Raw genomic sequence first — 17204 nt, 5'->3', positions numbered from 1 at the left:
AAAAGCAGATCAAGTGAATGGATTTGTGGGACTAGATAAACAAATTTATAAATTTAAGTATTGAATATATGAATTTGTGATTATTTTTAGTGCAGTATCTACCCCTGAACTACATCAGTAATTTAAGAGATTGATTTTTGTCGATAGAAACAGCGACTTTATATAGAAATAGTTTCATAAGGAATGGGCATGGATATTTGTGATTGTCCGTGGAAATATTAGTGGTGATGGCGGGCAGTTGATGCCGTTGGTGGATTGAGTGGAGACAGTTGTAGATTAGGTGCCCTCCCCTCGATGAGTCTTTGGACTCCCTGGAGGTGTCATGTAATTTTTTTTTATTTATTTATTTTTTTTATTGTTCTTTCAAATATGTACAGTGATCATCTATTCAGTATATTATTTTACAACGTTCAGCACTTTGTGCTACATATAATGAGATTTAAATAGTAATGTTGATAACAGTTTTTTTTATATAACAATCATAATAATAATTTACAATTATATTGTTCAGAGTTACATAAGTTGTATAATATTACATGTTGTGGTTTACTATTTTTTTTTTTTCAAGTTTGAAAAGGTGTGATTATACAACAGTATTTACACATATGCAATCTAAATATTATATTTCCTTATTTTCACAAACATACGGTGTAAACTCATGATTTACTTTTAAAAGAATTTTTTTTTTTTACATTGCATACATTTGTTACAGTTATTATATACATTATATACATTTGTTATAATTATTATATATATTACATTCATTTGTTTACCTATGATACATTACTTATATTTGTTTACATGTGATATTTACATTATGTACATTGGTTTACATATAATACATACATTGGTTTTCTTGTGATACGTACATTACATGCATTTGGTTACATATGATACATCTTGGATGAGAACTAATTTTTTTTTCCTTTCATCCTCGAAGCTTAAATGTAAGCTTATCTGAGGATGACACCAGTTGGTTATTATGTATTGTTTTTTTTTTTTTTTGCTGTGTTAGGATGCTACGGAATCTATGGATGAGAAATTCGCGCGCGCGCACTCACACGCAGACGCACGCACACACACACACACGCGCACGCGCACCCCCACCCCCACCCCCCCCCACACACAATAAATTGGAATATACTGATGCGTCGCTGAACTGGAAGCCTGAGCGAATATATTGTGTTTCATTAAGTTTGTATGGTATTTTGGGTGCGTGTTTCTTGTTCATAGTATGTCCTTAGAGCTCTTTTCAGGCTATTGTAGTTTGTAAGGTTTCTGTATTCAAAAGGTAATTTGTTTATCATGTCTGGGATGTAGAAGTTTCGCGTGGCCTTTCCGTAGTGATTATTGTATTTATATGTGATATAATTAGTCTGACGTCTTGTTATACGGTATGTATTTCTAACTGTCCTGTAGTTGGCATCGAAATAATGTTTTAGCAAGGCTGCATAGTGACATAAATGTTTTGCTGTCAGTATTTTGTGTTCTGATATTGCAATGTTTATAAGGTCATGATTTTCTCTTTGTTCCCAAAAGATCAGTTTTGTCATTTTGTACTGTAGCGACATTAGTCTATTTAATTTGTAGGGTGCACAGAAAGCATACGTTGTTATCGCGTATCTTAGTATATTTTGGCATAGTGCTTTGTATATTAGTGTTTTTAGGCGTATGGGAACTATGTCTTTTAATCTGTAGGGTTTGCCACTTATTGTTCGGAGTTTGTTGTGTAGATGTTTTATATGGCTATTCCAGTTCATATCTGCATCGAGGTAAATTCCAAGGTATCGTATTGTTTCAACCTGAGTGATTGTAGTGGTTTTGCTGTTCTGTGTGTTTTTTGTGTTGGAAAGTGGATGTTGGATGGTTATATATTTGTTATCAACTGGTCGAGTCAGTGGATTTCTGAATATCATTAATTTTGTCTTTTCTGAGTTTAGGTGTATGGAATTTTTCGTGAGCCAGTCTATGATCAGATTTATATCATGTTGCATATTTGTTTGGGTTATGCTTGCGTTATTATGGATGGATATTATTGCTGTATCGTCTGCGTACTGGAATATCTTACCTTTGAGTGGTAACTGATTAATATCGTGCGTGTAAATATTGAATAGAGTTGGGGAGAGTACAGCTCCCTGTGGCACTCCACAGGTTACTGGTAGCTCTCTGCTTCGGTTTGATCCGAATACGTGTGATATGCTTTCTATTTTGGAGGTAGTTTGTAAACCACCTGTGAAGAGGCCCGTCTATTCCAACATGCCTCAGCTTTTCTAACAAGGTTTGATGTGTAAGTGTATCGAATGCTTTGGTTAGATCTATAAAGACTACCATGGCTATTTTGTTTTTGTCTAAGGCGGTATTAATTACGTCTTAATAATAATAATAATAATAATAATAATAATAATAATAATAATAATGTAGTCGGCCCACTTATTACAAAACAGCCAAGGGGCGAATGCTAATACTCTCGCTTATTTGCGAACGTGACAAGGACAGGTTAATCCATTAAGAGCATGCCCACACGCGACTACGAAAAGTTTTTATGCACGAGTGCCTCTGGATCATCAGTGGCTTCTGAATACAACATCTAAACGAGGATCGTCTTTACTTTTAAATTGCTTATTTAAGCAATATTATATGGAAGGCTTGAATACAGTTTTCATTTAAATGATTTTTTTTTATATTCAAATTTAGAAAATTTAAATGGTGTATCGTCAAAATAGTGTATATAGATTCCAATAATTCTATTAATTTATAATTATTTTATAACTATAAAAAGTAAAATAATGATATATTAAAATATTAAGTAAAATATTTTATTAAATCTTGTAATTGGGGATATAAAAATCAATTAAATATTGATTACAATCAAATTAAAATTACAAAGAGACAGTAGTGTCTAGGCACCAAAATCTTACATCTCCGTGTTTAGATCTAAGAGTGTGTCGAATTAAGAAAAAAAAAAAAAAAACCTCTCCTCTAGTAAACAATGCACGCTGGGAGTTCACATCTCGTCGTAAACCTCTGACCAGAACAAAAGTGATGAACCACTCACTGCCTTTACCTACATTCATAATATCGAATTATATCAACACCATCCTGTGATATTAAGGTATGAGTGGCAGTCTGATTTATCGAATAACTGGGTGTTAATTGCGTGTATTCTTCCGATCGAGTTGTGCTTTGTGTGATGGCACCTGAGTTTCCAAAGGAAAATTGTGTCCCCCTCTGTTTGACATCGACTAACTCACTTTTAATTGAGAAGTCCTTATAAAGATTCTTTACGTCCTGTAGAGGAATCGAACTTCTTGATTTCATTACCTTTTTCATAAGAACAGGTAACGACCTTTTCGAACTGAGTTCGAAACGGTTGTCTTGACCATAGATGAACAGCTACGCTTATAACCAAGCAACATGAACTGATGGAACCTTCGTGAGTGGTTTCCGCCATCCAGACAAGTTTCATGGCACTGTGGATATGCTTTCATTTTCGGAATTAATACTCCTGTAGCATAATGACCGACGTTCGATCAGCATGGCCTTGGCCTGGGTAACTCGCAGCAGATATGTGCGCCATGTTCTAGACAGAAACGAAGCTTTGCCATGTTGATAATGCGCCAAGTCAATGGACCCAAAGTGTATGGAAATGATTCGAGAAACGCACACAAACGGCATTCTTCTTGGCCACAGAATTCACTGCACCTGAAACCTGCGTTATATTCTGGAACTTGCTGTGATTATCCTGGAAACCGAATCCTTCTCCATCCAGAGAGCGTGAGAAACGTCTCAGCTATAGATCCATTTGTCATCAAGGGCAATTAATTGACCGTAGATACTGGTCATTGTCCGTACGAAAGTTAGTCTGGGACGATATTAGGGAGGGGGTCATAATTCTTTTATGTCGGTGTACGACTCAGGCTACTCTTTGCTCACAGAGCAGCAGAATCCACCGGACACACTCAAAATGGCCGAATGCAAATTCACCAGTGAGAGATTGACAACGAAAAAAAAGTTCCCAATATTTAAATAAGAAGTTGTAAAGATAAGAAGAACTGACGACAGTGGGTTGTGTCCTGTTTTTATAAGATGTTTTAAATTTCTTCAGAATTTCGTTTTTCTTTTGAAGTGAGTTTCCTTATTTCATTTAGTCGAAAGTATATTAAGCAATATCACGCTTTCCTTTTGGAAGAAAGAAAGAACTCGTTACGATTCTTCTATATGTTTGCGAAAAGTTCTAAAAATATACGGCTTTCTGTGTAATCTTAGCGTGGAGTTTCTTAGAAATAAGTGTCCTCATGAACACAAACGAGCCTAAAACTAATATTAACCTAAGATTCGAAGTCTTCTTCCTAATTGGAATTGCTTTACTCAAAATTGCCGATGTGCGAATTATTGTACCATAAAATTCATTGATTACCAACTTTTACCCCGAATGATTTATTACCATCTCTCTCTCCGTGTTCTCTCTTCCGGTCTGCCACATCTCTTGAGGCCAGTGACACTTATGACAATGAAGGGTGGTAGCTTCCTTATTAGAGAACTTTTGGAAAAATCCTCTGATCTTAGAACTCTGTCATTTTATTGTGGTAATCAGCTTCAGCCATCGATATTGTCGTCGTTTGATGTCAAGTGATTGCGTATAAATATATTCTGACCAGTACGTGCTCCTTCAGTCTACCATTTTCTAGATAATCGCATTATGACCATACTTCTCGAGGAGCCTGTGATCCGAAGATCATTCATTAAATAGCATTCATCAGGAAGCATTAAGTAATAAAATATTTTTATCCAGAAACTCGATGATGTTTTTTTTTTTAAAAAAAACAAACTTCGAAGTATCCCAGTCCATATCCCCATATTTATACTTTCTATTACTGTTCATTGCAATGCACTATTTTCAATCCGTCCGGACGGGTTGAGTCCTTAATTAGGAGTTAATGGAATTAATGCAGTTGGCTTGCGACTATTCTGCTGCATCCTCTAAGGATAATGTGTTTTATGTCTGTACATGTGTGTGTTCACTGGAGGTTTGGTTATTTTGAGAAATGAAAAACATGAGTTTCCTGGAGGAAAAAAACCACCTCTGTATGATACCTGCTGAATTAGTTAGAAAGTTCTACTAAAGGTTTCTCGCATCCTACACGCGATCCAAACCCAGGTCTTTCTGACGGAACCCTTTGGTCGGATGCTCTTATTCCAACACCGACTGAATGAAATGTAACGCTATTTTAATACTTCTCCTGTATAAATACAATTTCGTTTATTGAGGATGATGAACAGCCTATTTTTCTACCCACTGCAGGGTGAAGGCTTCTCCCAGTGAGGGAGGTTTTAGGTCTACTACTCCCATGGAGACCCAGTCCATATTGGGAGAGTGTATCTATACTTGGGTGAATGAACGTATGAAGGTGACAGACAATCACAAACATCCATGCCTAAACTGGATTCGAACCCACAGCCTCAGAGCGGATACGCTAACCACTCGGCCAAACAGGCCGGCATTTCTTTTATTACTGACATTTTTTATCCTATGAAGTCCTTAATACCCAAAGATATTATCTGAGAGTTTACCGATCCTATATCAACATCCACAAACCTTTTAGACTGAATAATAATTAATACAATCTGATTCCAAGTTAAAGTTAAAAAGATTCGCAAAATTAAAGCTAACAGAATCGCTTCTCTTCAATTTTTAGTTTCCGAAATATATGATCGCGATATCCAAATGGATGCTATTCTGCTGAGGAACCTCCGTGGCTCAGTCGCTATCGACGATGCCCTCTGGAAAAAGAGTTCGATTCCATCTAGGACTCGAAGAATCTTTGTAAGGGTTTTTAGATCTGAAGTTGAATTATCTACAATCATATGGAAGTGGGGAGGTTTTCATTATCCCACAAACTTGCGAGAAGAACGCATGCAGTTAACAGACATAATAAACTAGCTGCAATTGGGTTGGGTTGGAGTGTTTTGAACCGGCCGAAGCGACTACGATTATTAGCGTAATTTATATCTGTTAACTGCGTATGTTCCTCGGACTAGTTTGTCGGTTTTACAGAATTAAAAAAAATGTTTCTGCAACGGGAACCCTGCCGCATCCGAATGAGACTGGTTAGCTCACCTTCAGTTGAAAACCCTTTATAAAGGTTGCTCGACTCGGGATTGGATTCATTAAATTGGTTGCACAGCTTTAATCACATCATCAGTAATTCACAACCGTACGCACCTAGGGGCAAACCATCTACAACAAATCAAGAAATTGAACAACACCTTTTTATCAAACAAATTAATAAATAAGACTTCGGTGATGGTATCATCAGAAGTAAGCAAAATTCCAGATATTTTGACGATATTAAAGATTTCATTGTTTGTCAATCCTTCGGAGTTTTCTGTCGATTTGATTTTCAGATTTCATTTTATTTTATATTTTCTGTCGTGTTCCAACCAAAATTGGACAATGACATGTTCCACCTTTAAAGAGAGCTCCCATGATGTACGTTATACTCTATACATATCTTTGGGTAAATATATTCAAGTCTTATTCCATCGGCCTTCATTTTCTTTTGATGTTTTTTATCACTTTTCAGAAAATCTAATTTATTCAGTCTCTTTCCATCTGTTTCTTATTTTTTGCTGCTTTTTGGAGTAACATTCTCATCACTACGATTAATCACTTTTTAAAATAACTTGTTTTAGCTCATCTTCCATTGTTATTACAACTAACATAACCGATCTACTATAAACCGATAAATATTCATAACGTAGCCATATTTTTCATTTTTAGGGCATATTTTATCCTTAATACCTCATCAAGCCTTAATACAATGCCATCACCACCACTCTGTTATTTTAGCTAGTCCGTCTCAGTATTGCAGCAATCCTCTGTTGTCTTACCCATCGCAGTGTCCCACGCAATTTAGCATGTTCTCTGAGCCACAGCATCTTGACTCAAATAGCTTCGAACTTCCAAGTTTTTCAGCTTATGAAACTGGTTGCTGTGCTGTTCGGATTTACAATATCGAGTCGGGATTTCATTTTTTGAACACCGACTTAATTTAATCCTTTTCTCGAGGGGTCATTCTTTAGCAGATTATAGAAAATCATGATTTTCTCCCCCCCCCATTATTAATAGTATAAAATATAAAGGTGTTGAAGGACCTCCAGTTTCAGTTTACCAATAATAGGATATTTTCTTCATTTCTTTTTAGATTTTATTAATTAATCAAATGTAGTTTATTTCATTTTAACCTTTTCGATTTTAAAATATCTTAATAGAAGAAAGCTGTGCCTTTTACCTCCATGCACTACATTATTCAGTATGAAATAATCCTAGAAATACCCTTTCGAAGACAACTCTGCACTGCATTACACATCAATACTAATATTAGTAACATTTTAAAAAAGCGGAGAGACGCACTTCAACCAATAGTACATTTTTAATGGGTGTTTCTTTGCTGTTTTTATAGGGGAAAAATCATTTTATCTTGACGTTGTCTTATAAAATAAATAAGCACATTGAAGGTCTTAAAGATTTGCATCTTTCAGATGCTATGCTAATCCATTGCTCAGCACCTGAAAAGGAGATGTTAATTATTTTGAAGACTAACATAAGATTCAGTTAGATTCCATATGAAAACATTCTTATATTTTTTTAACTTTTTTTAAATATATATATTTAAACACGTATTCTGTTCATAAAATTTTAAAATCTTTGAGGGACTGCATTTCTGATTATCAACTTTCCCACTGCAACCCCGATTCAGTATGGGCGAATGCCACCTTCACATCCCTAAAATACGGGATTTGGTGTGTTTGGGAAAAGGGGATGGGTTAAAGAGAAACCGGTTATAACTCCGGTAGGTATTTGTGAGATAGAACGATCGGGACTAACGCACATGCGAAATATTCTGGAATATTTCTAATGTTATTGATTAGCGGGTTGCACACGTGCACCTTTCTTGTTGCCATCCACTCATCGATTAGTACTTTCTGGATCATTCACCGTTCATCTACAAAACTCGCGCGTCTCTGTCGGTTTTTGTCTCAGCCGTTTCTCCCCCCACTTGGTTCGATGTGCGGACAACCGCAGCGGATGTTGTGGCGTGATTCCCCCTTTTGTTCTCTGCCACGGCAAGCTCGTGATGAGCAGAGGAAACGCTGATGGAAGTATTAAATGGGAGTGACGTTCTCAGTGTCTCATTTCCCGTCTCCAGGGAAACTGGTGTCGTCAGCCCGTGCGGGATCACTTCCTCTCCCTTGTCTGCTTTACGTGTTGACGTTTCTTCAATGGTGACGTCACTGGTGCTGTAGCCAAGGGTTAAGAACGATTGAGGAGGGAGGGGGGGGGGAGATGATTGTTTAGTAAACATTTTAGAAAACCTAAAATGTAAGTTACAGTCATGCCTTAACTTACGATATGAACTGCTTGTTCAATTGGCATCCATAAACTGAGAACCCCTTCTTCAGAGGAAGGAGAGGAGTCCGAAATATTATGTAATAAACTTTTCTTGACTTTAAGAACTCAAAATATATCTGAATTTTGTCTTTCTTAGGTAGTCTTCATGGGAGCAATAATGTAGAATGACAGAATAAATTTGTAATTTTGAACCGAACCTGATGCCAGTATCTTACACAATATTAGAACTATCTAAAAGGCTTATCAATTCTCTTATGAAGTATAAAATAGTAGAACTAAAGATATTAAAAGAATAATCAATTAATATATTACTGTAAGTATTAGCATTATTATTATTATGCATGCTAATAATAATATTATTATTGGCTTTTCACTTATTGGATGGACAATGAGACCGGAACAGACCAACATGGTCTATACCCGTAATTAGTGTTGTGATGACGAATAATGATAATATTATTATTGGCTTTGACCAGGCGACTTGTCCATGAAGGTGACAATTCTCTGCTTTTCTCAAATTTATGTTTCTACCGATAAGTGAAACTATTATCAAAAGTATTTGAGGTGGGTTTTTCCGTTTGTGAGGGGAATAAGGGAGCATCCAGAGGAAAATTTAAATTTAAATTTAAATTATTTAAAATAAATAAATAAAGAAAAAAAAATATTGAATGAAGTAACACTGGTTCGCGGGTAAAGATACTCAACTAGTTTTAAGTAATTTTTATTCGGAAATACAATTGAAGGCGAGAGAACAACCGGCTGCGTTTATTAGCCTTTGGAGAGAAATTAATGGAAGAGGAGAGGGTACGCATGCAAAGTGGGTGCAATTTAGCCCTGGATGGGGAGGTTTAAGAACTGGCTGGCGCTCTTAAAGGACAATAGCTACTCCCTTCTAAATTAAAAGGTCTTTCCTGTATTTTCGATTTTTTTTTTTTTTTTTTTTTGGAAAATTTACGCAAGAATTTTTTTATTATGAATTATTGGAATGAGATCTAAATAACATTTTTTTTTTTTAAAGAAATCGCAAAGGGGGCTTTCATAGCTCAGCTGGTTTTAACGATGCCTTTGGCTGGATTCGAATCCCATTTTCAACACGAAGGATTCAACTGAAATGCATTAGTTGGTCTCAGACGGAGGTAGCAGGGTTTTTCTTCCGCAAAACAGACAAAGTGGCCATAAGAACACACGCAATGTACAGCCACTGCACACTCGGATTGAATCAACCACTCTATTAAAACATTAATCCGATTTCAAATACGTCACATTACTTGGCTGTAACTGACCACTGCGGCTAACACGCAGGGGGTAATGGAAATGGGAAATCGCAAAAGGCACTAAGTGATCTTTCAAACAACAACGGGAAATTTCGCATCTCTTTAGGAAGGTAGTATTAACGACGACCATTTCTGCGAGTCCAAGAGCTTAGCCGGAATTAACGCGCCTTTGGATCGGGGGGGGGGGGGAGTGATTTACAAACGTTGTAAAGAAGGTTATCTTTTGCATTCAAGGGACCAACTGAAATTTTGTTGGTCTAGTACTACCTAAAGAAAAAACAATTATTTGGATCACTCACTTCACAAAAAAAAAAAAAAAAAAAAAAAAAACACGAATGCATCCAGGCAATGAAAACAAGAGCGATTGCGTGTGGAGAAAGGAAATTAAAAGAATATGTGGGAATGAAACTGTAGTCATAGAAACTTGATTCAGATATGGTTTGCTCTTGTGAGAACAGATGAACGTGCTATTTTTTAAATAGCACGTTCATCTGTACAGCAAATATCTGTATTACAATTAACAATTTAACTTATTTATTACTAGTAGTTTTCCTATGCTACTCGATTCTTAGACGCGTATATGGACCCCAAATTCTCCACGTCCCCCTCATATGCATCATATAATTATAATCACGTATGTCTTTTCAAATGTAGTAAGATGCGAACTGTAGAGCTATGGTAGGCATTGTAAAATATTACTAGATATTAAACTAGACATTTATGAGGTAAGAATTAAAGAAATTTATCCAAGCGTTCTTAAAATTTTGGCATTTCTTTAATAGAGACTCCCTGTTGCTTAGTACCGTGCATGTAAGATGGAGGAAGCTCGGTGTAAATGAGGCCATATTTGAATATACTAAGAAAAGAGGCAGAACCAATTGAATTATTTTTACTATCTCTGCAAGTACTTCGGCGGCATTAAATAAAACACCAGTATTATTCTTAAGTTGCTCGGTAGAGCCTAGTCCCGGTGGCAAATTGACAAGTGCCTTTTAAGACACGACAATGAAGCGACTTCATAAAAACTTACTTGCTTGTGCTCTGACTTGTACAGATTGCTTTAAATTGAAGACGTATGACACCTTGACAAGACAGTAGATCTTATCTATTAGAAGAGATGTCTCCTGTAATAAAGTTGCTTATACGGGTTGTCATAGTGGGTGAGATTACAATTTGGCATGGTTTGGTGGTGGCTTAGTTTTCAGTGCTAAATTTTCTTTAATAGAATCACGACTGGATTATAAATAGATATTCGCATTTTAATTCGTTGCAGTTTGTTCAATAAAACAGCAAATCAGCACAGTTTAAATTATTAATAAGATTTTGAAAAATAATAAACGGTTGTTTATACTTCTTTATTTTTTAGAAAAAAGTTATTATTTTTTTATTTAAAAAAAATCATAACTCATCAAGTAGATGCTTGATTCGTCATACGAAGGCAAACGTAAGTTATGGCTGTTTAATGTTGAAAATATTATTATTGGTCACGTAGTCCATTATTCTTATTTCCATGTACTGTTTATTATAATAAAACCAGGCTCGCGTTACGTCTACCAGCTGTTTTATATGTCACGTGATGCACGCCATCTATTATGGGGTTGTCAGATTTCTAAAAAAGAAAAATAGGACAGTCCACTTTGTGGGGAGAAAGCTGGCAACTATGATACAATAATGATACTCATTTTGTATCTGGCTTTTCACTTTTTTTTTTTTTATTCAGTAGTTCTTTTTTCTCTCGCTAAACCTGAAAAAACAAATTTTTAATTCCCTATCAGAATTTTCATTCTGGAGATTAAAAAAAAAGGAAATAACCTAGACTAAAGAAAGTTATCTCAACAGAATTCTTGTACTGTGACGTCATTTATTATCAGCTGAACCTTGAGCTCGTATATAGGACATTAAGAACTTTAAAGGTGAGGATCAGATAGGTTTCATATGGAGACTGCGTGATCTTTCCTCCTAAAACTCTGAATTTTCATCATGCAATATTATTAAATTTTTATAAATTTAATTTAATTTTTACTAAATTAAATTTTTATTAAATTTTTTTAGTAAAGGTTAGCTAAATGCTAACTCTGAATAGAATCTGTTCTATTCTCTTTTTTTTTTTTTTGGCTTTTACGAACAAAAATGTTATTTCTTATTGAAAGATATACAGAATAAAAAATGGTGTGGAAAATTACTTTGTTATCTGAAACTTTATATTTGTAATTTTTAGAAATCTTATTTTATTTTATCAAACAATAATAAGTTTTTTGTATTATTATTATTAACAAAAACATCACTACTCTGGAAAAAAAAACATTGCACAGTTTGAAGAAGTTTCTTGTATATTGTATAACAAAACTATGAGAAATAATAATAATAATAATATTCAAAACTTGGAAATAAGAAATATGTCAACTGATATATTACCATATTTAAATACACATTTCTGTTTTTATAAAGTGAATTTGAAAGGTGTCTTAGATTTCGGGACACTCATCATATTTTTTAAACGTAATCACTTTTGCAGTGCTATAATACGTAGGTGATGCGGTTTTCATCCTTAATAACGCATGAATCGGATAAATATTTTAAGAGTTTTATAATGTTAATAACTTACTAACCGAGCAAGAACTCCAGTTTAAAAACACACCTGCTAAGTTTTGTATATGATAATCTGTTTTGAATATAACAGTTGGTTAATACCAAAACTATCATTAATCGAATCACATTTGATTTAATATTTTAATATCTGTCACTTAAATGTATTTTACTCAAAAAAGAAATCCCTCCCTAAGTTTGTAAGGAAAAATGACTGATTTAAAATTTAAAATAATTAAAATTAATGATACTAATTTATTTAATAATGTTTATATTATTCAGTTGTTGTTTTCATTATATTAAACAGACAGTTAAATGCTCATCCCAAATGTCTAGCGTCTCTGTAGCCATTTAATACTACGCCATAAATCTCTCGTTTGCTTTCTGTTCCCGTGTGCTTAAAACGTATCGTAATTTATCTGGAGTTCATTTTTCCTTGTAGCAAGCACGACTCTATTAGTCGGTATGGCCCTAAGATGTGTGTGTCATCCATGCAATGGCCGCCAATTACACGACACCGGCTGATAGCAGCAGTTCTTTATGTGAAAGCATCAAGGATGGTCTCTTAATTGACTGGACTTCCTCCGGTATACACCACCACTACAATGAAAACGGGCTTTCAGAAAGAAATCAATTTTGCTAATAGATGACGAGAGAGAGTTCGTGTGCCAATCTGTCAGTTGCTAGGCAACAGTTGTTGACTTAGTGCACTACAGGGTGCGCATTCAGCAAAGGGAAGGGTGGGAGTGAATATAAATGGAGGTACGGACACCATGGGTGGAGTGATTGGTCTTTTCTGGAAGGCTGTCATTAGTTGTTATCTTTCCAAAGGAATATATCATGTCACACTGCTCGAAAATTTCCTATCTCGTGGGTTGACGGAACGCATGGAGACAGGAAGAGACTGCTTCAAGTATACTGATATTTGAATAGCAAAATAAAATCTTCCTTGATTTTCCATTGTAAAACCTGTTACTTTGTGCTTTAAAATGCCGCATCTATGCATGCAACTTGTAGCACTGCTGTTACCATGCGGTTCGGCATGACTGCGATTTTTTTTTCTTCATTAGTTTTTCCTATTATAGATGCAGAAATCTGTGTTTCTAAGTGTAAGAAATGCTTATACAAAAATGAAAAAAATATTCATGTAACTAATACATATGTATAAGTAACTAATTTGAATATAAGTAACTAATTTGAATACGAACTTAGGAAACATAAAAGTTCTTAAATGAACTGAGTCCTTGATTCTTTATCCCGTCATCTGAATGAAGAAAATCTGTGTGGATGGAGTGTTATTGAGCTAAAAGCTCGAGTCATGGCTGGGTAACGGCAATAGCCGAGCCTCAGTTTAACCTTTATTGGCTACAGCATTGCCATACACTGGAAGTCCTAAAAAGGACTTTAGGTTGTGAAGAGTCTTCACCACCTATGACCTATGTATCCATCTCTATCAGGAAACATAAAATCTTAAAGTTCTTAAAGTTCTTAAAAGAACTGGGCGATGGACTGAGTCCTTGACTCTTTATCCCGTCATCTGAATGAAGATTATCTGTGTGGATAGGGTGTTATTGAGCTAAAAAGCTCGTAGTCATGGCTGGGTAACGGCAATAGCAGAGCCTCAGTTAAAACTTCATTGGCTACAGCATTGCCATTTGTTACCCGGGAAGTCCTAAAAAGGACTTTTTTCGTTGATTCATCATTGAATTGAAACATAAAATCTTTTTCCGGACTTTAATAAAATAAAAGTAGTATAATAATTTATTTATGGTGTAGCTAATTTATAATAAACTTACTAAAAATTTGAAAATAAACATGATAATAAATTATAAATCAGTGATAACTTTTAACTTCCATTTTATTTTATATGTTTATTTTGGATTCCTTCTATCATTAGGTATCCAAAGTTTAGTATCTCTCTCAGTAATTAGCACATTTTAATTAAACAATCAAGAAACTGGATGCTAATATTAAACTACAATTCCCTATCACATGTTTTCTAAATATCACTGAATCGGAAAGATTCCCATATATATTAGCGATAATTTGTTATTATTGATTTTATTGTTTTTAAACCAGAAAATTAAACTAAATTTCCTCAGTAGTCATTATTGTTCTGGTGTCATTATATTCAAGTTTTATCCATTGGCTGCTAAATAAAATCTTTCATATTGGTCCAATTGTTACTAATCTTTTGCATCCAATTATGAGCCGATTAAACTAGTTTCATTTTGTTTTCAACATTTTCAGGCTGAAATATAGGTCATCATGCCTGAGACAAAAGTAGACACGAACGCCAAAACACCTATGATATCGGAGTCGGCTGTCGCTCGCCTTACGGAAGTACCGAGATCATTCTGGCAAAAGGTAAGGAAAGAAATTTTCAACTGGGGGGAATGGGATGTATATTAACTGCAAATAATTAATGTAATAGACAATGTATCCAGGTCCTTCTTGAATTTTACAGATACCAAAATACAAGAAATAGTGTGTGTGTGGGGGGGGGGGGATTAAGCCTTATTTGATAGAAATTTTCTGTTTATTTTTTTATATTACCAGATTTTTAACATTAAATATATTACTTTTTTTTTTTACTAATTTATCGCAAAAGCTTTTCTCAATTTTAGCGAAATTTATCAATACCAATAAGCTTTGTTACTTTGGCATTAATTATAAACTAAGCAGTTAACAGTCGGAATCCAGATCAGAATCTGTTTACTTCCATAAATGAGCACAATGTAATACAAACTTGACGAATTTAATTTCTTAAAGAAGAAGCACTTCTTTTCTTACATAATAAGAATTAGCATAATTAATATATAACTATTTATTAGGCTAATTAATATAGCAAAACATCTAAACACGATGTCTTCAACTCCTAAAAAGGAACTAATGTTTTCCAGATGAATAAATTTTTTTAATGTTTTTCAGATGAAAAAAAAAAGCATTTTTTTTTTGTTTGTCAACTCATGAAGGAGTTCCAATTCGCGCTAAGGCGAAGGCTCAGTTTTGGAGTGCAAATTGGTGGTGCTAAGTGTATCACCTAGTTTAGTTAGTGACACCAATTTTATTTGTGTTTAGTTCCTGAAAAAAAAAATATATCTTTAGCTATTATTATAAAGCTTTTACTGTTTTAACATACTGACTGACATGATATTTATCAAGTTTAATTACATAGTCTTGCCATAAATACTGTTACAACTTCCACACGCTGTCCACAGAATGGCACGGGCCCGGTTCCGTCAGTGGCGTTGTGCATAGTCAACATTCGCGTTTATCAGTAGAGAGAGAAGATCTCGAGTTGTACGGATTAACATGCAGTGAGAAGATGATGAAGAACTATCTAGCTCTAATAGCACTTCACAAAGTTGGAATGCAGCCACCTGTTATTTCCAACACGCTAAAAACAGTCAGGATTAGCAGGATGTTTGGGTATCGGACCGTTAACCCTTATAGCGATAAAGAAGACGTATACGACTGCCAAAGAACAGGTCGACCACGCTGCATTAGGACACAACAGCAGCTTGCGAGCCTCGAAGGTCATGCCTCCGCCATAATCCTGTGAGAAGAACGCAGAAAGTGATGTTGCGAGAGATGAACATTTCGCAGATAACAATGTCATGTGTACGAACTGATGACCTGAGGGGGGGGGGGTGAGAGCCTATCGTCGTTCTACTGGAGGTTTCCTTTCCTAAGACCACAACTTATGCGGCAGAGGGTGATAAGATCAAAGGCACTTCTCCGGCGGTAGGCGAATAGCAGACACAGAGAGAGATCCTCTGCACAAATGAGAAGATTTTCACCATTGGAAAAATTCGTTTAACCACCAAAATGATGGGTGTATGCTCCGGATTGTTGCCAAGTATGTGCCATAGCACCCAAGAGAGGTCATCACCCGAGTCAATGATGATTTGGTGAGAGATGACATATCAGGGGGATATCCACGTTGCATTTCTGCGAAATAGTGGTCAAAACCTCTCCAAAGTGTATTGTTAAAATACCGTGCAGGAACCTTTGGTACGTAACCCCTGAACAACACCTTGTTTTACAGTAGGCAGTAGACCTTTCAACGAACTCAGCGCTTGCACTCAAGGCGATGAACACAAAACAGGGGTTCGAGGAGAATGTGCCCGACCACATATCACCATCTGATTGGCCGTCTGGAAGTCCCGATCTGAATCCGTTGGTCTCCAGGTTGTGGTCGGAGCTTGAGAGAGTAGCCTGCAAGAAACGACATCGCAAGCCTGAAAGTGGATTTGGAGCGAGCACTGGCAGCGTTTCCAATGGATGTTGTGCGTACCGTCATCGATATGTGGTCTCACAGACTTCGAGCATTCGTGAAAGCAAACGAAGGATATTCGAACATTGAGTGCTGCTATATGCAGGCTATTCACGCGGTTTATATGTGCCGAAAGCTGTACGTGATTTACTGATAGATGAATGGTTTATTCGCTGTTTATGTGGCAGTATTTATGGCTGGACTAGGAACCGCAAGTGTAAGCTAGCAGGTAGGGCCGTAGGAAGTTTTATTTTATTTTGCATACGCAATCATAAAAACAGATGAAAATGTTTCTATTTCTCTTAAACACGAAAAGTTACACGTTTTAATCAATCCTGAAATATTAATATTAAAAATTATGACCCAACAGCCGCAACAGGTTCACGAGAGAGTCACTTAATTCAGTAGCGACGATGATCTTTCTCAACAATATTATTACGATTCGATACAATATCCATGGGATTAAGACATGATATTAATATCCATGGTATTTACTCAGAAAAGATCGCAAAAATTAAAATGCTATTTCCCCTTGGTTTCTTGTGAAGAATCAATGGGACTGCATTATTGATGTTGCTACGACAAACGAATGTAGAGTATTGTCTTGTACGTATCAAATTTCCAAAAATAAATGAATAAAGAAATATAAAGA

At 35.5% G+C, this 17204-nt stretch overlaps 1 protein-coding gene across 3 annotated transcripts in view; it reads left to right on the top strand.

Moving 5' to 3' along the window:
- Window positions 1-17204, top strand: part of Eaat2 (Excitatory amino acid transporter 2) — a 153692-nt gene that overhangs the window by 73647 nt on the left and 62841 nt on the right. For all 3 annotated transcript variants that reach the window (XM_090407515.1, XM_090407517.1, XM_090407516.1), the window contains exon 3: window positions 14524-14640. In XM_090407515.1, coding sequence (XP_090263641.1) covers window positions 14542-14640 — 99 coding nt within the window. In that variant the 5' untranslated portion in view covers window positions 14524-14541. The remainder of the gene's footprint in view (window positions 1-14523; window positions 14641-17204) is intronic.

The sequence above is a fragment of the Typopeltis vanoorti genome, chromosome 17 (genome assembly GCF_054136105.1).
Source record: "Typopeltis vanoorti isolate ZY-2024b chromosome 17, IOZ_Tvanoo_1.0, whole genome shotgun sequence".
Classification (NCBI taxonomy): domain Eukaryota; kingdom Metazoa; phylum Arthropoda; class Arachnida; order Uropygi; family Thelyphonidae; genus Typopeltis; species Typopeltis vanoorti.
This window is presented reverse-complemented; position numbering and strand designations above follow the sequence as displayed.